This window comes from Anopheles stephensi, chromosome 2 (assembly GCF_013141755.1).
Source record: "Anopheles stephensi strain Indian chromosome 2, UCI_ANSTEP_V1.0, whole genome shotgun sequence".
In the NCBI taxonomy this organism is placed as follows: domain Eukaryota; kingdom Metazoa; phylum Arthropoda; class Insecta; order Diptera; family Culicidae; genus Anopheles; species Anopheles stephensi.
The window spans coordinates 27177608-27200351 of record NC_050202.1 but is presented as its reverse complement, the minus strand read 5'-3'; the positions used below and the strand labels follow the sequence as shown (position 1 = coordinate 27200351).

Genomic DNA, 22744 nt, shown 5'->3' with positions numbered 1-22744 from the left:
AACATTTTGATTGAGATTGGCTCTGTACTTGTGAGTAATGAAAAATGCATTAAATTGAACATCTTGCCGGAGGAAAGTAAACAAAGGGCTTTCCGAAAAGATACGCACAGCCAGAGCAGGGTACAGATAATATGGAAAATATTTTTCTTTTTTTTGGCCAGCCTTAACATTACGGTATTAGGCATGTATAAAATAAAAATAACTATTTTAATGAAAGGAATCGATTTTTTTTTACTGAGGTCTGTAAGGATACTTACTTCATTAAGGATACTAAGGCTAGTGCTACAGAAGACTCGAACATTGATTTTGGGTTTAAAGTATACAATATTACAACAATAATGTATACAGTTTTGCAATGCATCGAAACATTAACACGTTCCGCACTGTAAATGGGACCGTAAATTTGAACCCAACTTATCGTGTAAATTGCCGCGAAGGCGAAATATTTCTTTCGCTAAAAGCTTCCTCCGTGAAACATTTCATCATTGCAAAGTTCAGCCTTGAGTAAGTTCAGCAAAGACAACGTCCCATAGTTTCGCTCAGAATCAAAATACAGACTACACTGGAAGTTTGAGAGTAGCTAGCACATAGATGACGTTCCGAACTAACCTCTAGATGACACTAAACTTGGACAACAGATGGCGTACTAATACAATTTATTTGCATAATCTGGCCAATAGATGACGTTCTGTACATTCAACATTAAAGATTTTTAACAATTTTTTATTATGTATTCATTATTTATTACTTTTATAATTTATTACTACAACAATTTTTGGCTAAAGTCTGAATAGATGCCCCCCCCCTCCCCCCACTCACGGACACTCATTTTTGCAACTGAGTTTTATAACTTTTACCGGTAAAAGACTCGAGAAGGCCCCCCCTAGAATCTTTTGTGTGCAGCACTGTGGCCTGTCATTTTTGTTGTACAGTGGGATTTCTGTATGGTCAAAACCCATTTGATGTAAACATTGTGCATTGTTCCTTAATACTGTTAATAGACAGCGAGTAGAACTTGATAAAATACATTGTAACAAGTGGTTTGAGATTATGATATTCTTATGTTTCCTCCTTTGCTGAATATCAATGCAAAGTAACAAGTATTCATCGAATTACTGTTCCGTTACCGTCCGAGAACGCCGTGCATGTTTAGGCCCGATTGTTCACCCCTAGTGCGACTGAAAACTAGTACGAAGCCCCTGTAACCCAAAATGAATGGAAGGGTTAGCGGAGAGGGGATTTTAATCAAATCAATATTTAACAATATTTTTTTCGACTTTCTTCAACCAATTTTGACCACACCGAAAGCACACTGAAAGCTCACTGTGAAGCTCTCGCAACGTGTACTGCGGATTGCATACCTTTAGGCGTAAAACCTACAGCGCCTAACAAATTTTGTCAGGGGGGGGCCTTCTCGAGTCTTTTACCTGTTTTGGAAACATTGAAAGTGTCGGGTACACGGCTTCGGGAAATATTTCAGATCGTCGATCCGGTTATCGAAGAGATGCGTAAAGTGAAACCCAGTAAAAGAAGAAAAAAAGCAAATGTTTCTGTTCATACGGTTTTCTACGATTCCGACCGTTCCGACGGTTCCAGACGGTTCCGATGGTTCCGACGGTTCCGATGGTTCCGACGGTTCCGATGATTCCAGACGGTTCCGATGGTTCCGACGGTTCCAGACGGTTCTGACGGTTCCGGACGGTTCCGACGGTTCCGGACGGTTCCGACGGTTCCGACGGTTCCGATGGTTCGGACGGGTCCGGACGGTTCCGGACGGTTCCGGACGGTTCCAGGTGGAACTAACAGTTCCTTTTCCTCGGAATCGGAACTGGAATGACACTGGTCGGAACCGGATCGGAATCGTGGGTCCGTTCCAGGGAACCCATCACTAATTGAAACCCCTGCTTAACGAAGATACTCGATCGACTTTCGTTAAGATTTGTCTTTCGTCAGGGTTGAGCACAAACACTCTGCTCACCTTGACAAATGTCAAAACAGTGACAAAACGGCATCGGGTTTCCAGGAGATACGCCAATTTTTAGCTATCGGAATCTTCTACAAAATCATGTTTACTTTGATTTTAGTGCTACGACGCGCACTATCGGATCTTATCCAGAATCGGTTGGCGCAACAGACCACCCGGTAGTAGGACAAAGATTCGATAGTAAGTAATATCGGTGAGTATAATCTGTTTTTTACTGCCCGGTTGCCTGCAGAGGGTTTGCATTGCTCGTAGGCACTCTGTGGGCACTCCCCATACTGTCGCTTCAGCAGCTACAATTTCTGTAGATTATCGAGAATGTGTGATTAAAAATTGTGCTGGAGATCATTGGCGAGTTCCTTCTGCTTCGAAGTTTTTCCCATTGCCGTATTGAACATCTTCGCACACGCACAGATTGCTCTTAGCGGCTGCGGCGCTAAGATCTGCTGGCTTCAAGTAGAAAAGTCCCGCAGTAGCCTATTCCAGTAACAGCAAAAGGACGACTCGAAGTGATGCAGTTCCTCCTGAAGCACTCCACCATCCGGTGACTTTGTAATAGCCACCGGTATCTCCGGTTGTGATAATTTTACTCTTCCAATAACTCAAATTAAATCCATTCCGCTAGTCAACAAATTCCTATATTTTTTGTGGACGATTTGTTTAATCATGCTTCTTCTTTTTCAGCTGATCATATGGAGCCGTATATCAGTTGGGTGATTGGTTGATCCATGGCTCTTTGCGAAGCCTACTGCCGACCTACCACGGGATATCAAATTACCTTTTAAAAATGATTCTGATATTACACCAGACAAGCAAGCCCAGCCAGATTTCAGCAACCACTGTACCACAAATGGATTGACGTCAGAAAGTAATTGCAAGCGCACTTTGCACAATCCGAATCCACCATTAGCATGTAGGTCTGCTAGTTCTTTACGAAGGCTAAGTGTTTCATATACTAAATACTGATGTAATGAACCCTTTTTCTCCCGCTAGTTGATTCGGCGAGTACATCATGAATGTCTCATCACAATGCGGTGTGGAGGAGTAAACCGGATAGAGCGGTAAGTAGTAGTTAGCCGGTAAGCAGTTAGTAGATTCGTCTTCATTGTTGGTGCTTAGATATGCCAACTGATTCTTCATTGAGCTGTGCATTCATGTATCCCGTCCAAAAAATAGTATGTGCGCGGTATATTCCTGGCTAAAACGAGTCCGGGTCGACCCGTAAGTGCAACAAAGCATACGCGAGTGAGTTCGACGATTTCGGTCTAATCCAAGGGTCGTCCGTTATCGTGCCGGGTCGACCCGAACTCGTTACATCCACGGGTCGACGGGTCGAACTCGCGTGTGCTTTGCTACACCTACGTGTCGGTCCGGACTCGTTGCACCCAAGGGTCGAACTCAACTCCTCCGGGTCGATCCGTGAAAAAAGTCGTATGACCCATCACTATAAGAATCCTGATCCTAGTAGGCAGTGCGTTCATATGTTCAAAAATCACGTTAAAGCGACCGCATCGCTTACACGCGTACGGTAAACCGAGTTGTATTTTAAAGTCATGTTTGTTTGGTTTTAAAAGATTCATACTAAGTTGTCTTGTCATTATGGGGTTACAGTTTTTTTTACTAAAGATGAGTCGTGTGATTTCGTGTGTCGTCTTTGTGTCGATGTTTTGATAGTTATTGATAGAGTAGTTGGAAAAGGTATTTTTTTATTAAATTCAGTATGTTGGAGATTCCTTCGTAAATACTTTGGCTAGGAACTGAGCATTTGTTGAAGAGTAAGCTATACTTAGAAGTGCACTTTTCCGTTCTAAAGTTTTTGTTTTTTTTTATTTACAAATATATCACTCCTACCGTTGAATAGCGTCTTCTAAAACCAAAGCTGATATTTGGCAGTTGTAAGTGTATTGTTGATTTTTGCAGAGGATAGTTTAATATACCTGAGCCCTTTTTAACATCCTTTACATTGATTGTTCAACAACGATTGGGCAGCCGGTACGAATACTTCGGAAGGGAAATCCAATGTTTGGTGTCTTCACAGGCTTTCGACGCTCCTTTTCAATAAAGAATCTTTCGACCATTCCATGTGGTAAGCAGTTGTTGAAATATGATGTGTTCCACGCAACTTAAATAAATAACTCATTTCCTAAGATGGAGATGGTAATGCACCTACGATGTCCATATGCACATCCTCCAACGTACCTTTTGAGCTTGCTATTGTATCCAAGGGCGAGCAAGTATGACGGTAGCCTCTCGAAGGTAGATTTCTTTAGTGAATTAAAGGACTTAAAATCTGTTTATCACATGCCCACGTACACTGGTCTTTGGTCCTTCTCCGCCAGACTTGCTATCACTCATGTCTGTGTGGATAGGGTCGTTACAGTTCCAACATGTTTTTATGATTTGACACTATTTTTTGAGTGTCCTAGCCTCGTGCATTTCATATACCGCATGGGACTAATGTCCACTTTAACTGTGTATGATCCTAAATCTACGCTTCTGCTGATATTGCCCGTGGTGAACGTGACAATCGCCTATCTAGTATTTACCAGATTGTCATTTATTATGCCTTTAATTATTAGGACTTAGTAACTTTTTGGCTTTATGGAGGTACATCTCCAAAATTTCTTCTTCTTCCTTAAATTCGATATCGGGGTACGCATCACATCTTTCTGCGAGTTAAGTGCTGAGTGTTCCGATACTTAAACCTGGATGTCTCCTTTACTGTACAGTATCTTAGTAATTTTTAAAGTTTTTCACACGGTTTGCCACTTTAACTTTATCAAGACCAGAAAGGATTTTTCAGAACGGCATAACACTTCATAAGGCCCGCAAGCGCTGGTGGAGTGAGAAAATTCATTGGCTTTAGAATGGTGCGCCAATGTGCGTAAATATTTGGTAACAATCGTCTGACAGAGCTCTCGGAACAATGCCGGCTCGAATTGCCTTCCCTGATTGATGGTATTGAACGCAGCAACAACAAAATGAGCTATCCAGTCGTTGGCTGTCCAGTCCATCCTATACTTTTTTTTACGCATGATGTTCGCTACCTAGGGGCGGTCCGGTGGCAGAGGCGATAACGGCGCCGGTCTTCACACGGCAGGACCGGGGGTTCAAATCTCATCCAGACCGCCTCCTCCCCGTACTAGTCTAGGACTACTTTACTACGGGTAAAATTAAGTCACAAAAAGCCAAAAGTTGTAGGCAGAGTCCTCTCGAGGTTTTAGTGCCTAGGTAGGAAGTTAGCTACCTAGTATCCAGAAATACGTTCGGATAAAAAAGAACTAACAAATGCAATGACATTAATTTTAGGTAATTATTTTTCTCTCTTCCGCTCACGCTCTCTTCCGGAGCATTGATCATACTAAGCGCCGTACGCGTCCACACTAACGCCGGTGTTACTGCAGTTCCCGCCATAACTGCATTCTTCTTCTTCTTCTTCCTTTGCACTACAACCTCGAGAGGTCTCGGCCTGCCATTTCTGGCTTTCTGTGACTTAATTTTACCCGTAGTAAAGTAATCAGCCCTGCGTAAGAGGCGGTTTGGATGGGATTTGAACCCCGGTCCTGTCGTGTGAAGACGGGCGCCGATGTCGCCTCGGCCACCGGACCGCCCCTTACTTTAATGCCATGCCATAACTGCATTAAAGCTAATGCTGGTGACACAGCTCCATCGTACGGTTTTTTCGTCGTACGGGTTTTCAAATTTTGTACGGGATTTGACAGTTGGCTGTCGTACGATGGAAACAAACAAAAAATTCCATCGTACGACGGAAATCTTCAGCGTTTGCCATCTGTCAAATCCCATACAAAATTTGAAAAACCGTACGACGAAGCTGTGCCTCCAGCCTAATGCGAACACATTGTTTTATGTGGAATTTGACAGACGACCTTCCTTACAATAAAAACGTAAGGTAAGGCCGTCTGCCAAATCCCGTATAGAATTCATCAAAAGCATGCGTAAAAAAAAGTATACGGTGCAGCTGTGACTCCATGCTTTAAAAGAGCTGATGCTGCCGGTTGGTGAAAGAACGGTTTCAGCATGTGAATTGTTCAATGATCGTAAGGCAATAGCTGTGGACCAGTGGACTCTGTTTATGGCGATGGACCTTCGTTGCTTGGCAAGCTATATAGCTGCGTAAGAATTTAAAGCATTCTCGATGGAGGTCCAACCTGCTGATGGTGGTCTCGCATCTTGATAATTCATGTTGTGCTTTCGTAGCTACTGATCTAACATAGTAAAAATGTTGGTGTGTAAAAGAAACTAATAACCTTATTGGTGATGGTGATAAATTGTGATATCAGAATGGCCGAGCATAGGAAGACAACGTAAGTAAATAACGGAATAAAACAGAAATATATTTTATTAAAAACTAAGTTTGCGTGTACACCACAGCACAATGCGCTCTTGCCAGTCCGGCTGCCAGATTATCAAACTCCAAATGTTGCGAGAGTAACACTTAGCGTAAATCAGGTCACTCGGGCGAAATTACCTACGCTTCTTGACTGAACTGTCTGATAAACTTTTGGCGGTCGGACCTTTCGGCGGATAAGCTCGTGCTTACGATTCACGCTTTGATGCTTTTTCCCAGGCCTTCCAGAGTTGGTAAAACTTTAGAGAGTAATGTTGGTCAACGGATTGGAAAACACGGAGATTACATTAAATTTCATCCAGATGCCTGTAACTCGTCTGAGTCACGACCGGTTGTGATCCAATCCATGTGGTTGTGATCGATACAGGTTTTGCATCTGTCGCGTGTTTCATATGCGCAGTATGGTAAGCAGCTTGGAGCGTCTGTTGATAAGTGGGTATAACTTCCTCAGTAAGATGAGCAAGCGGATGGATGTTTCCTTGGGGTGGTGATGGAACAGCTTACGGTTGTCGATGGTGATCCCGAGGCATCGCACCGTCGTCTTCCACGGCAACCGGATGCTGTCGATGGTGATGTGATGGGTTTGAGGATCGATGAGCTGGTTTGACAGGCGATGATCATCGCCTGGGTCTTGGAGTGGTTGATTTTGATCTTCCAGCTGGAAGCATACTGTCCGATGATGGTCAGCGAACGTTGAGCGCCGCTTCTCAACTCTGCCAACGTCCTACCCTTCGTCGCGATGGCCATGTCGTCTGCGAACAGGAACATGCTCGCACCGACGGGAAGGGCCGGCAGGTCCGCAGTGTACAGCAAATAGAGCAAAGGCCCCAATATGCTGCCCTGCGGAACACCGGCTGGTACTGTAGCAGCACCAGAGGCAGTTGAAGAGACGACGACGCGGAACGTTTGCTGTTATAGATAGTTGTGCAGGATGTTCACCAGGTGAGCTGGAACCCCGAACCTGCACAACTTGTGGATGTGCCCGTTGTGCCACACGTTGTCGAACGCCTTCTCGATGTCCAGTAGAACGAAAGCGGTGGATTTGGAAACTCGTTTGTTTCTATGGATGGTGTTCTTGAGCCGAAGAAGCTGTAGTGTGGAGGAATGGCCGGACCGGAAACCGAAATGTTCCGCTGAGATGAGTTGCCGCTCGTCGACTGCATCGCGAAGCCTGCAGTAAACTAATCTCTCGAAGAGTGTACCGGGAGCACTCAGCAGACTGATGGGTCGATAGCTTGCAGGCAGCGTCGGATCCTTCCCTGGCTTCAGGATCGGGATCACCTTAGCGCACTTCCAGGACTGTGGAAAATAGAAAAGTTGAAAACAACGGTTGTAGATATTTACCAGAAGTGATAGCGCCTGTGGTTGCAGTTTTTTCAAAAGAATTTTGAAGATGCCGTCGAAGCCGGGCGCCTTCATGTTCCTCATTCTTTTGACTGCAGCCTTCACTTCTGCTACGGTGGTTTCGTCTTCGGGTGGAAAGGGTGGGTCGTCCTCATCGAGTCGCTCAACCGTCGCAGCCACAGATGACTCATGTGGACTGGGCATCGACAGACCGATCTGATGAGCACTGGCAAACTGGAAAGCAAGTGCATCAGACTTTTCTGCTGGTGTGTGTGCCGTCTGGTTCGTGGCTATGGTGAGTGGTGGTACTGGTCTGGGTTTGGTGCGAAGGACTTTTGCAGTTTTCCAGAAGCTGGGTGCATGGGGAGGTAGCCTTTGGACCATACGCTCGTAGCTGTTGTTGCGGATCGTCAGTACTCGCTCCCGAATGATACGCGAAAGCTGCGCGGTCTTGCGTTTCAGCAATAAGTCTCCAGTCTGCCGCCTCAACATATTACGTCTGGCGATGAGTGATCGCGTGTGGTCATCGAGAACGAAAACCACACCACGAACACTCCTCTCCGGGACGCACTCCGCTTCAGCTGCTTTGACGGCACCCTCGAACCGGGCGATTGCTGCGTCAACGTCAGGTATCGCGACTTCCACGTCAGTGTTGCCAATAAGCTGGTCCACGGTACTCCCAAAGCGAGCCCAGTCGGTGTGGCAGTAGTCCTTTCGCAGTAGAGGTGGCATTCAGATTCCGTTCCGTTAAGACCGGGAAGTTCAGCTCAGATCAGGGCTCGCTGCAGATGAAATTAGAAAGAAAAATATCTATTACTGATTGGATACCTCGGTTGGGGATGTGTGTTGGAGCATCGGGGAACTGCACGACGAAATTCCCATGCTGTGACAGGTCCGCCAGGGTGATTCCGTTCGTGTTGCTCCGTACGTTGCCCCACAACTGGTGCTTGGCGTTGAGATCACCTCCAATGAGTGAACGGGCCGGATTGCTGGTGATGATGTGTAGCTCTTGTCGGAACGAAGCTCTCCGCGACAGGGTGCACTGCCGCGGACAGTAGACTGCCGTAAGCTGCAGTGGACCGGAGTCGATATGGAGCTGGACGCCTATTGCTTTTATGGTGGTGGTGTTGCAGTGCGGGAGTAGTGTGTGTCGGATTCAATGATGTGCCGAACAAGGAAGTCACCGAGTGGAAGTTGCTTAGCCCGGACGGACTGAGCATTCCACGTGATGACTCGCAGTGCCTGGTCAGTGAAGGAGCATCAGTAGTTCTGCGATAACGGCGAGTTGTTCTCCCTTGTTGCGGCAAAGGCGGATCTTCGGGAGCTTTCTGCTAAACATAGCGAACAGTTCTTCCGGGCTAAACAGGTTTTCCGCGGAAGTTGTGGCTGGAGTTGTAGCTGGAGTGTCTGGAGCGTTCCTGATGTCCTGCAGTCGCTTCGCAAGGTTGTATTTCGGTGCTGTGGATTGCAAAGAAGAAGTTGGAACAGGGATGCGCGCTGCCGTAGGTCGGACGCTTGGAGTGATTGGTGCTGACACAATCTACGCAAAGCTTTTGGCCTTGGGAGCAGTGTGCAACATCGGAGAAGAATGGAGTGCGGAATGTTTTTTTCTGAATGGTGGCTAACGGTGGAAGCGCGTGTCACACGTTAGTTTTGGCTAGTGGAGCAGCAGAGTTTCGACCGTTGGTGCGCTGTCGAATTTCGATGTATTTCGCCCGCTTTGGACACGACGGATCATCGGCGCGATGAGCGGCATCACAGTTCGAGCACTTTCCTGTGCCCGAACCCGATGGACACTGCTCCGAGAGATGCTCCGCCGCGCAGCTGGCACACCGAGATTTAATCTGACAATGGCGAATACCATGCCCAAAAGCCTGGCATCGATGGCATTGCGTCGGGCCTTTCTTCCCTCCGCGGTACGGCTCCCATCGGCCGATGACTTGCTGGATTGACCGTACTGCCTCCAGCTTTTTAAGCGAGCACGTTCCTCGCTTCAAATGAACCAGATACAACCTGGTTTGTATGGCCTCTGCGCGGCGCTTGATCTCGAACGCCTCCAAAACGTCGAGCTGGTGAGTCGCCTTCAACTCGCTGACGATCTCCGCGAGGTCCGTTTCCGGAAGCCCACGAAGCACCGCCTTGAAGGGACGCATGCGAAAAATATTCCGCATTCCGCTACTGCATGTAGTTGAGGACCTCCTGCTATTCAGCAGGAGATCGGACCGTAATCGACGTGTCTACGCCGGAGGTACGGAACTATGGTGTGATACCTCGCGCCTGCAGTTCCAGACACAGGACAGCAACTGGGAACGACTTCACTGTGATCGAAGGCATTTTCACTGCCGATACGGGAGGCGGAGCCGATGCACGCCCTGCAGGAACAGCGGGCGTAGCTGGTGTCGTGGAAGACTTCGTAATCGATGCTGTCTTCCGTTATCGCCGGTTGACGGTGACAAACTGTGCCAGGTTTTCCTCCTGCACGCTAGTGGACTAATCAACAACTTAGGAACTAAATCAAACTACTAACTTAAAACTAGCTTATCACCTTATTCTCTAAATATCAGGGTTTTCACCTGCTGGTGTGTTGCAACCTGCTGAAGTCTGCAACCGGTTGATAATGGTGTCTGTGTCTGTGACCATCTCGACGAATGTTGCTTTGTTCGCTGCATCGTAGAGCTCCTCAAGCCGTGTCCAGCTAGGAGCGTCTAGGATGAGTGTGACTGTAAGCAGCATGGCAATCCTCCTTACATAGATTCCGACACTCTTCGCGAGTGATGTCCGATATCTTCTATTTTAGTTTCGGGTATCGGTGACAATCATCCCACATTTATTATTATTATTAAGGTTTTGTTAGGAATACATTTTTTTGACCCCAATGCAAACACTATGTTGGATTGTTGGAGGAGTAAAACAGTAATTCAAATTATATTGATTGAAAGGAAAAGAATTCGGATTTGTCTGATTATTGATTTCCCGTAAAGCAATAATGACTGGATTCGAATGAAGTATTAAAAGTTTTAAATTTTCAACGTTATTTTGAAGACCTTTAATGTTCCAGGATAGGATGTGAGGATTTTTATTGTTACAAAGTGAATTGTAATGGGGGTGAACTTGGATAGATGTGTTTCAGTTTATGACTTAGGAGTTGGGAACAAGAGAGTTAATTTAGATTTTTCTTAGATTAATTAGATTAATCTTGTTAGATTAACAAGAGAGTTAATTTAGATTTTATTTAGAGGAGGGTGTATGGGGGATAGAAGAGTGGGTGTTTGGGTGGAGGGGTGCTTGTGGGGGATATGGGGAAGATGAAAGTGGAGGGGTTTTGTTCCTGCTCCATCTCAGAGGAGGAGGAACGGTGGTTGTTGTTTGCTCGCTTACGAGCGGAGATGGAGGAATATTGAGAGCTGGAAGAGTCGTCTGAATCTTGTTGTCTATTGGTCTCGTTTCGAATTTTAGCAAACAGTTTGTTTATTAACTTCTGTTGGTTGTCTACTTGTTGAATTGCTTTATTGATGGGTTCATTCAGTTCGTTTCAGTTTGTCTTACTTGCTTTTCTTTCAGTTGGCTAATTGTGTCTTGAGACGCTTTGAGAGCTTCTTGTAGGTTCAGAATGACCTTGTCTTTATCGTCGATTTTTTGAGCAAGTACGATTCTAGATTGTGCCGAGTATGAGCTTGGGTTGGGTGGGGCTTTAAGAAGTGAGGGGTTTTGGCTTCAATATACGAGCAGTTTTTGATTGTTTTAATTTTAAGAACCTCTTCTTCGAATTTGTATTTTGGGCAATTTTTAGAAAAAGTGTTGTGCTCTCCTTTGCAATTTGCACAGATTGTAGTGTTTGTGCACTCGCCGTGCGATTGTGTTCCACAGTTTGTACAGATTTGGTCTGATTTGCCGATATAATAATTGAGGTATGGTCTGCAAGCGTTTTGAGTTGCTGTAGTTTGTGGAATTGGTTCATATTGCGGGTTTTGATTAGGTATTTTGAACCGTTTTCAATCAGTTTGGCTGCTTCATTTATATCACCAGCGTATTTGGTCAGCGTTTTGCCTACCAAGAAAGAATTTTGAGATAGTGCATATCCCTGACAAGCTTCAAGTACGAGGAATTTAAATTCGCCGTGCTCATTGCTTTTGTCCATCCAAGTAGGAACCACTGCGGCCCCTAGTGTTGGACCCGAGAGGGGGAAAGTCCCTCACGGTGAGAGGTGGGCCGGACATTTTGACGGCCCCAACGATCGGAAATAGTGCGTGAAATATGTAGTGGAGAGATTTATTCGAGTGAGGTAGAGCGAATTTAGGACCCTGAAATCGCCAACCTGATTTTCCACAGAAGTTTTGTCACAAAAGGCACAAAAATCACTAGGATCACACTCCACAGATAACACTATTACACATCGGCTTCACTGTTTGAAAAGCGAGTCTTTCACACAAAGAACTAAATAGCTCCAGCTATGCACATTCGTTGCTCACGAGAGCTCAACGACAACTCATATAAACGCGTGTGATGCCACAAATTACAATAAATGCTCTGGGTTTTTTTAAAGAAATGTTTGAATTTATTCAATATGATTAAATCACAGCAACTGTTATAATTTTTTGCTTGTTTCTAGATATCCTGCCTTAATAAGTGTTTATGCTAGGTTTCTTTTTTCTGATTTTTCTGATTCTGACCTTCTGTATGTTATGAAGCGACAACAGAATATGAGGTGGAAGGAAGCCTTCTTGAAGGAAATAAATCCTAATACTTAAAATAAAAGAATATGGGAATTTAACGCTACACTTAACCTACACTACTTCTAACTTAACTTATTCTAGAAGAGATCATTTCAAACCTTGCATCCATATGTTATTGCAGGCGAAATAATCTGCCGGAAAACCTTTAATCTGTTCTCCTATGATAGTCTCGATTGCCTTTTTATGAGAGGATAGAGTTTTTTAATCAATGTTGTGACCTTAATGTTGACGTGCTGAACATAGTGTTTAAATTTCAGTCGCTGATCAAAGTATACACCCGGGTACCGTGCTTTGGTGGTCCAGGGAATGATGGTGTTATTAGATGTTATGTTTCCCAACTTCCGTTCGAGAGTATCAGCTATCATATTCACATTTGAGTGGTTCACAACTATTTTCCACTCATAAAGGTACTTAACATAGGTGTCAAAACCTCTTTGCAATCCACTGCGTAATTGACACAGCACCTTACTTGAGTGGATTATGGCAGTATTATCTGCATATAAAGCAAAGCACGTTCCCCTATCCAGTTCAGGAACTTACAGCCGACGTTCCAATGGCATATATAAGAGGGGGCCCAGAATGCTCCCCTGATGTACTCCAGCGCAGTTCACAAAAGGATCGGAATGAACAGACCCAACGTAAACTGCCGACGTACAAGAGCTAAGGTAGCGCTGGACAATCCTCACCAAATAAGCAGGAAAGCCCTGAAGCATTAGCATATGCAGTAGTCCATCGTGCCAAACGCTGCCAAACGCCTTGTCGATGTCGAGAAAAGCCTTAGCAGTGGATTTGCCACAGAGTTTCTCCTTGTCGACAACATTCAAGACACGCTGGAGCTGCTGCATAGCCACATGTCGTCTCCGAAACCCGAATTGAACCTCGGGGTGATGCTGTGCCTGGATGTGCATTGCGCTTCCATTCGGGTGTGTAGAATCCTCTCGAATGTTTTGCTCACCACACTAAGCAAGGAGATAGTCCTTTAGCTTGATCCCAAACAAGGGTCTTTCCCAGGCTTTTGCAACTGGGACAATCTTGGAATGTTTCCTAATTTGTGGAAAGTATCCCAATTCCAAACACCTGTTGAAAACACTGGTAAGCAAGGTGACAGCGCTTGGACCTACATGTTTCAGCATGATGTTAAAGATGCCATCAACACCCCCGGGCCTTGAAGCCAGCACTGTATTTGATGACATCCAGTACCACCCGCAAGTAACCCGGTGGATATCGGCCGGATCAAGGGAAATAAAAGCTAGGTTCTCTATGCTGAGGTTAACAGTGTCCTCAAACGGACTACTGTTAAAGTCGCTGATCCTATCAGCTAATCAGCGTTCCGATGTCGTCAACCGTCTCGAGCAAAGGATTGCCATCCACATGCTCTTCCCCCTCTCGGTGGAACCTCTCGAAAAGGGAAGCCTATCCCACAGTCGATGGATCAAAATAACGAAAGCGGCGATATGAAATTCCTTGTGCATCAAACTCCCGACGGTTCATCCCTACCCAGAAACCCATTCATCATAGGCAGATCCATTTCCGGTGTCGCTGGTGACCGCCAAATGAATTGATAGTGGCAAGAAGCTACTGTTGAAGACCCGCAGCGAACGCTAATTCACACTCCTCCAATTCCTGACACAACTCATCGACGGAACCAAAGTTACTGTGACCAATCGCATTCGACCCTCGATAGTGTACAGTGTTGTTTTTATTCCCCGGACCTGAAAGACGTGAGTGACGAGACTAGCTTAAATGAACCTAAGGACCAGCAAGTTGTCTCTGTGCGCCGGTTCACCCGCAAAGTGAACAACGACATTGTGCGCACAAAAATTTTCCTGCTCCGTATTGCCACCACCAAGACCCCTTCAGTCATCCGCCTCGGTGCCCTGCAAGTATCAACCCGCCCATATTACCCGAAACCCATGATGTGCTACAACTGCGCTCATTACGGCCACACCAAGATGAGCTGCAAAGTAGCACAATCCTGCGCCAACTGCGGTACGCCTGCCCACGGAGACTGCATCGTCGATCCCGTGTGCAAGAACTACAAAGAAGAAGAAGCTATCATCAAATATAAGGTAGACAGTAATTGTTCGTATGGTGAAGCCCGTAGATTTGTTAGTTTGCCCGTAGCTCCTTCCCTTGTCCAACAAAGACTGACGTACGCACAACAGACAACCACGGACGAAAAAGACGCTATTATTGCCAACTTAGAAACCAAAAGCAAAGAACAAGACGAAGTAATCAAAACACTGCACGCATTTACGAAGAACTGAGAAAACAAATACGGGACCAATCTAAAATGATGAAATCCATCACAAAACATATGAACAAAGCAGACAAACAACAACAAGACGAAAGTTCACTAGAATCAGAAACCGACACAACTCTGACTGACACAGATGACACTGCCTCTACCACCTCATCCATCTCCCTCAAGCGAGCCCACGGGAATAAGGGCTCTCCCTCCCTAAACTAAACTGGGCCCTTAGAAAGTGTCAAGGCAAATCTTCCGGCACTGACAACGTAGGTAATCCTTTGCTTAAAAATCTTCCCCCGTATGCGAAACTAACACTTCTTAACATTTATAATAGCATCTGGTCCACTGGGAATATCCTGGCGGACTGGAAATGCAGTTTAAAAGTCCCGATTCCTAAACCCAAAATACCCATCAATGAAATAGATAGTGACCGTCCGATCTCGCTCCTCAACTGTATTGCTAAGGTGTTGGAAAGGATGGTTAACCGTAGATTAACACAGGAACTAGAAGACTGTAATCTCCTTAACAATAACCAGCATGCGTTCCAGCCGGGTAGAGGTACGGAAACGTACGTGGACGATCTATTAGATGAAGTCACCAATAGGGACCACCACATAGACCTATCAATCATGGACCTTTCCAAAGCCTTTGATCGAACCTGGCGTCATGCCATCCTTACACAACTGTCCCGCTTGGGCTTTGGTGGACTTTTAACCTAGTTCATTGATAGCTTCCTTACGGACAGGACATTTAGAGTACAAATAGGAACCGAAATATAGAAATATATACAAATAGAAACCCTACACACAAGAGAATGGCGTTCCGCAAGGGGCCATTCTCTCTCTTTCCAACCCTTTTCCTCATCAGCATGGAATCCCTTTTTTGCTCCCTTCCCACAGAAATCCAAGCATTCCTTTATGCAGACGATATTATCCTGCCCTCTTCATCTCATACTGTTTGCGAATCTCGTAAACTTGCGAACGTAAACAGCGGTTGACAAGGTTTCTTCCACATTCCAACAGGGTCAAGAAGGAAGCAAACAACTGGCTGAACTTGTTCCGGATGCTTGGAACCGGCAAAGCTCGAGCCTCCCGCACAACCCTGAACCGCATCATCAAAGCCTGGCTCCTACCCAAACTACTCTACGGCATCGAGATTGTTTCCCGCGAGCGAGCAACCTTCGAGAAGAGAGTAGCACCCGTCTACCATACAGCCATCCGCTACGCCTTTGGTGCTTTTATCACCAGCCCGATTGTTTCCCTCCTCTGCGAAAGCGGTTTTCTTCCATTTCAGCACATCATCACCAATAGACTCGTGGCAGCTGCAGCTCGGATCCTTGAGAAAGCAATCGACGCAACTGCCCTCATTACCAGAGCGAACTCCGACCTGAAACAACTCACGAACCACCAGCTTCCTCCGATCATCCAATTCAGCCGCCGGGGAACACGTCCCTGGTACCATAGCACTCCTGTCAAAGACTGGGAACTAAAACACACTCTCCGGAGAACCGGAAAAAGCACCACATCGCCAATATCACCTTTTCGCACCTGATCCGGACCAAATACCAGCACCATCACCACATCTACACAGTCAGCCGGCTGTGGGATCCATTCCAGCCTCGAAAACTGCGCCATCAAGCTCCCTAACCACACATCTATCTTTTCAGCCGAAGCAATAGCCATCCGACTTGCCGCCGACGAAGGACTTCGGACCGACTTTCCGAACGTTATCTTCACCGAAAGCGCTAGTATTCTGGCAGCCCTTCAACATGGTTCCTCAAAAGACCATCAGATTCAGCTTCTAGATGACATCTCTTCATCTCCTGAAATAGTCCTCTGTTGGAATCCGGGTCATTCCCGAATCGACGGAAACGAGAAAGCCGACCGTCTTGCCAACGAAGGTCTGCTCCGTCAGGTCGAACCGCACAGCTGTTAAGATACAACCGAACGAGAAACAAACTATAGAATGTAAACCCATAGTATATATCATAGGATTAGGAGCTCGACTAGAATAAACGTTTCAGTTTGAAGTGAGCCACCAACCAGAACAGATCTACTCTCCGTATTTTTCTCTTATTACATTAGGTTATGGGCCCAGCGCCGTAACAAGTCCCAGTGTCTGTGCAAGAAAGACAAAGTGAAAAGAAAAGAGAAATATGAATAGCACAATGGCGGATGAAAAATATTGGCTGTTTGATGGTACCAATTTTGGAAATTGGAAGTACCGCATAGAAGTGCTGATGGAAGACAAAGGATTGCTTGACTGCCTCGAGAAGGCGATAGAAGATGAAGATTATGCAAAAGAAGTTCCAGGAGACACAGCGGTGGTCTTAGCGGAAAAGAAGAAGAAGCTTGACTTGCGCATCAGCAGAGATCGTAAGTGCAAAAATATCCTTGTCAATCGTATCGGAGAAGACCAACTGGATTATGTGAAAGACACGCGTACAGCGAAAGAGGCTTGGGACGCCTTGAAGAACGTGTTCGAGCGTGTTGGCATAGCAGGTAAACTTCTACTCAAGAAGCAGTTCCAAGAACTGAAGCTGAAAGAGGGTGGTGATGTAAAGGCAAATTTGCTGCAGTTCGAAAAAGTGCTGCGTGACATGCGGGCTGCTGGTGTTAAAACCGATGAAGAAGACGTAGTTTGCCAGTTGTTGCTTTCTTTGCCCGAATCTTACAATGCATTAATAACTGCGTTGGAAACTATACAGACGGACCAGCTAACAATGGATTACGTCAAGAAACGTCTGATGGACGAATCGGCCAAGCGGGCAAATCATGATGTCTCACAAAGCAGGATAAGAGAATCAGCTTTCACCGGAAACAAAGGTGATTTCAAATGTTTTTCATGTGGCAAATATGGTCATAAGAGTTCCGTGTGTCCTGAAAATCGGTATGCTAGGAAAAGCAACCATTTTGTGAAGAAAAGACCCCCTCAACAAAGGTTTAACAAAAATGGCGCGCATATGGCTCGTGGGAATGAAACATAATTTTTCGCATTGGCAAACAATAGTGTGTGTTTGATGTCTTCCGCGTGGCAAAACAATAGAATCGAATGGTTTTTAGATTCTGGAGCCACGGACCACATGGTTAATAACAAGGAATTGTTCGAAGAACTGAATGAGCTAAAAGAAGAAGTGTCAATTTCCATAGCAAAGTCTGGTCAGTTTATTATTGCAAAATATGCTGGTACAATTCGGGTGGACATGCTGGTAAAAGGAAAGAAGTTACCGTCAGTGATTACGAATGTGCTATACGTCCCCGATTTGCATTGCAATCTGTTTTCTGTTCGACGGCTTGAAGACAATGGTATGACTGTAGAGATAACTGGTGGAAAAGTTTTCATTACCAAAGCCAAGCAGATTGTATGCACTGGTAAAAGACAAGGAAGGCTTTATGCTCTCGACATTATTCTTCGAAATACAAAGAGTTTGCCCGATGCACGTGCCATGGTGACAATTGACAGCGCATAAAATTTGTGGCATCGACGTTTCGGCCATTTGGGACGAGATAACCTTAAAAAGTTGTGGAAGCATGAAATGATAATCACGAAACAGAAAGTCCCGGATTGGCCTGATCGCTGTGTGTGTGAGGTTTGCTTGAAAGGTAAGCAAACTAGACAACCGTTTACGGATGTTCTGCAGCGTCGCTCGTCTCGTACTTTGGAGCATATACATTCAGATGTGTGCGGACCATTCAATCCGCCAACCTGGAACGGGAAACGATATTTCCTATCGTTCATAGATGACTATAGCCATTTTACGATGATTTACTTGCTGGAAAACAAATCCGAAGTGATGGAAAAGTTCGCAGAATATTACAAGCAAGTAACTACTTTTTTCGGTGTTAAAATAGCAAGGCTCCGTTGCGACAATGGGGGAGAGTATACAAGTGCCCGGTTTAAGAAATATTGTCGCAATAAAGGTGTTCGTATGGAGACAACAATGCCATACAGCCCTCAACAGAATGGTGTTGCCGAACGTGCAAATCGGACACTATTAGAAAGAAGTCGTGCCATGATCCTCGATGCTGGTTTGTCCAAAGAAATGTGGGGAGAAGCGGTGCTTACCGCAGCATACAGTTTGAACCGAAGTCCGACATCGGCTAATGCAGAAACGAAAACGCCCTATGAGATGTGGCATGGTACAAAACCGAATGTTGACAAAATGCGTGTGTTTGGATCAACTGCACATACGTATATACCGACACAACGGCGCGAAAAGCTGGATTCGCGAAGCGAAAAGAATGTAATGGTTGGTTTTGTACTTTTAAAATGGTATGGATTTATTATCTACAATGTAATATAATACATAAATTAGTACACTTAAAAACCAATAACAAACGGGATTGAAATACGTCCGTCGTACGGGCCGGTCGGGAGCGAAGAGACCGAAACTCGTCACTCTTTCGCTGATAGCGCGTATCATCAGGAGTGATCGGTTTATCCGTCAACCGATCGGCAATCGCGACACAGGGTGTTCCCAACATCCCCCCTCTTTAATCACGCTGGTACGACTCCATCCACTGCGGTTGTCTTCGAGCTCGCGAAGATCGGCGTAGAGGCTGTACCGGCGAAGGTGATCCGCTATCTGCTGTTTCAAAACCAGGGGATGCAATCGTTTCCGTACCCATCTCTGACAATGGAGAAGTGCATAACAATGAGCCGGACGACGGTAACAATGACGATGACGATGATGACGATGATGAAGCTGGCGATGACGATGAAGACGATGATGAAGCTGGCGATGACGATGATGAAGCTGGAGATGACGATGATGATGATGATGATGATGATAATGAAGCTGGCGATTGTGTATCTGCATCAGATTGACATTCATCCAGTAAAATGTCTAAGGCAATCGAAGTCTGCTTAGCATACGGCTGTAAATCCTGTGCCTTAAAATCAGTCTTGTTGTTCAATCGCGGCCGTAACTGGTTGATGTGTGACCGCCAACATTTACCAGCAGAATTCACCACTTGGTACATCACTTTTCCAATTCGCTTATCAATAATAGCTGGCACCCAACTCCAGGTGTTGTAATGATATTTCTTCGCATACACAGATTCACCAATGTTAAAACTTCTGGTTGAAAACTGTCCGTCATCTTGATATGGTGAAACTTTTACAGGTGGGCGCAGCAGCTCTAGGCAAGTACGAATCTTGCGACCAAACATAACTTCTGCCGGTGTTTTCATGCCTTCCAACTGCTTATTAGGTGTACTTCTATATGTTAAAAGAAACATGTCCAATGCTTCCTGCAACGACACCTCTCCCACCTTAATCTTTTTTAACGCTCTTTTGAACGAGTCCACGAACCGTTCAGCTTGGCCGTTGGACTGCGGGTGGTACGGGGCAGTTCTGATGTGTTCAATGCCATTGGTGTTACAAAAATCAGCAAATGCTATGCTCGTGAACTGTCTTCCGTTATCGCTTACGATTGTATTTGGTATTCCCAGTCTTGCACACAATCGTCTCAAAATAGCAACAGTTGAAGTAGCAGATATTTGTGAGGTGGGTACAATCTCTGGCCATTTGGAATGTGAATCAATCACTAACAGGAAATACATGTCTTCAATTGGCCCAGCGTAATCTATATGTACCCTCTGCCAAGGTGCATCCGTTGTTTGCCAAGGTACCGGTGAGCTTAGATTAGGAGACTTAGCCGCAGAAGCGCACGATTTACAACATTTCACCATATCCTCAATATCTGCATCTATGTTTGGCCAATATACATAACTTCGTGCTATTCCTTTCATGCGCTCAATCCCCGGATGTCCTCGGTGCATCAACTCAAGTACATGCTGGCGCTGCGACAAAGGTATGATTAACCGGTCTCCAAAAATAATGCAATCCTCAATTGCCGACAAAGAGTCACGTCGCGCGTGAAAAATTTTTAGCTCACGGCCTTCTAGCCTCTTTGGCCATCCATTCTGGATGTACTTTAACAACACCCGAAGCACAGGGTCTTTGCGCGACTCGCGCACAATGTCTTCAAAAGCTAGCGGCAATATCCTCGCTGCATTCTTTACTAAAGCTCCTATGTCGTTCTCAAGCTCGATGCTGGCAATTACAAGGTCCTCTTCAGGTTTTTCGTGTCGATCCATTAGACGAGAGAGCACATCAGCATTTCCAAATTTATCAGTTTGAACATACTCGATATGAAAATCGTAAAGTAACAGCGTCAGAGCGAAACGCTGCAACCGATTTGCGGTGTATGTTGGTATCCCCTTTTTAGATCCAAATATTCTTAGTAATGGCTGATGGTCGGTTTGTAACAGGAAATGTCGCCCAAACAGCATTCGATGAAACTTCGTGACGGCGAAAATGATGGCCAAGCCTTCACGATCAGGCTGACTGTACCGTTGTTCCGTTGCTGTGAGCGCTCTCGATGCATGCTGGACCACTTTCATTCTTCCGTCAGGCCACCTGTGTGATATTGTAGCCCCAATGCCTACCGAAGAAGCATCCGCTGAGACTACGATTTCGAGCAGTGGGTTATAATGAGTCAGCAAAAGGTCCGAAGCCAAAATCTTCTTAAACTGCTCAAAAGCATGCTGACATTGCGGTGTCCATTTAAATAATCCCTCTTCCTTCAGCAGCTCGTCCAGAGGCTGCCGTAACATACGCATGTTGTGGACAAATTTTCCATAATAGTTGATCGCCCCGAGAAACGCTCGCATTCCCGGGACGTCAGTCGGAGGCTGGAGCTTAATGATGGCAGTAATCTTATCAGGGTCTGGCCGCAACCCTTTTGCATCCAACAAATGGCCCAAATATTTAATTTGGGGCTTCCGAAAACTGCATTTCTCTGCACGTAAAGTAAAACCGTACTCTTGTAGTTTCTCTAACACGGCATGAAGATTACGATCGTGCTCTGCCATATCTTTTCCTCCTACAACAATATCATCCAGATACACAGCTACTCCAGCCAAACTGGCCACCATTGTATCCATTAATTGCTGGAACGCTCCCGGCGCAGCTTTAACACCTGGTGGCAATCGGTTGTATCTGAATAACCCACGATGCGTGTTTACTGTTAAGAAATCTCGACATTTTTCATCTACCTCCACTTGCAGAAATGCGTCAGAGAGGTCTAATTGGCTGAATACTGCACAGTTGCTCAAGCTTGCGAAAATATCTTCTGGCAGAGGTAACGGGTACTGGTGTGTCATTAGCGCATTATTAAGGCCTGTGGAATAGTCACCACAGATCCTTATACTACCGTTTGCCTTGCGCACCACCACTATTGGAGCGGCCCACTCCGAATACTCCACATGTGTGATTACCCCTTCTTCCTCTAACCGCTGAAGCTCATCAGTCACTGGCTGTAACATAGCGTACGCAACAGGTCGCTTGGGGCGGAACACAGGGGAAGCATCATCCTTCAATTGAAGTTTAACCTGTGTCTTTGTACAACGCCCGAGCCTATCAGCAAATAACTCCGGATATGACGTACTAAGAGTCCCACAGCTCACATCGCCGACATGGACTCGCCGGCAAATTGATGATAACGGAACATCCCACAAACCAAAAATCTCCATAGCATCCGCACCTAACAGCAGTAAATCAGCGTTCACAACACGTACCATACACGGCTTACACTGCTGCCCTATGCTCATCATACACTGGAACTCGCCCAAAATGTGCAAAGGCTCTCCGGATGCTGTTTTGGCTTTAATGTCAGGTTGTGTCATCGCCGGTTTACCCATTTCCAACCAATGCTTTTCAGATATTAGGGTTATGTCGGCACCAGAATCGATCATCATCCAAGTTGGCATCTCATTTAAAATAACATTCACCAGTCCACGTTTAAAATTCGAAATTCTGTTTATCCAAACAGTTCTTATGCTCTTCTGCCTCCCACCGTTGGACCATCTTAAAGCGGAGTTACAAAATCCGTCCATGTGCCCGTACCGACGGCATTTACGACATTGGTGACTTTTATATGGACATCTCCTGGCATGATGCCCTTCACCGCACAACCAACACTTAATCGAGGACTCGGCCTTGCTCTCATGCTTAGTGTTATTTGGTGTTTTGGAATATGGTCTATAGCTTTGCTGACCTCG

The 22744-nt window shown here is 45.5% G+C and overlaps 1 protein-coding gene and 1 long non-coding RNA gene across 2 annotated transcripts; both read left to right on the top strand.

Moving 5' to 3' along the window:
• Window positions 1–1989: 1989 nt before the first annotated feature.
• Window positions 1990–4692, top strand: LOC118506000. The gene is made up of 3 exons (XR_004905473.1): window positions 1990–2177; window positions 2666–2894; window positions 2975–4692. It is a non-coding gene; the product is annotated as an uncharacterized LOC118506000 (long non-coding RNA).
• A 12153-nt stretch (window positions 4693–16845) lies between these two features.
• LOC118507114 lies at window positions 16846–21780 on the top strand. Its single transcript, XM_036045119.1, has 3 exons — window positions 16846–17313; window positions 17386–17503; window positions 21752–21780. Exons 1-3 carry the CDS (start codon window positions 16846–16848, stop codon window positions 21778–21780), a joined length of 615 nt encoding a protein of 204 aa, XP_035901012.1.
• The last annotated feature ends 964 nt before the right edge of the window (window positions 21781–22744 follow it).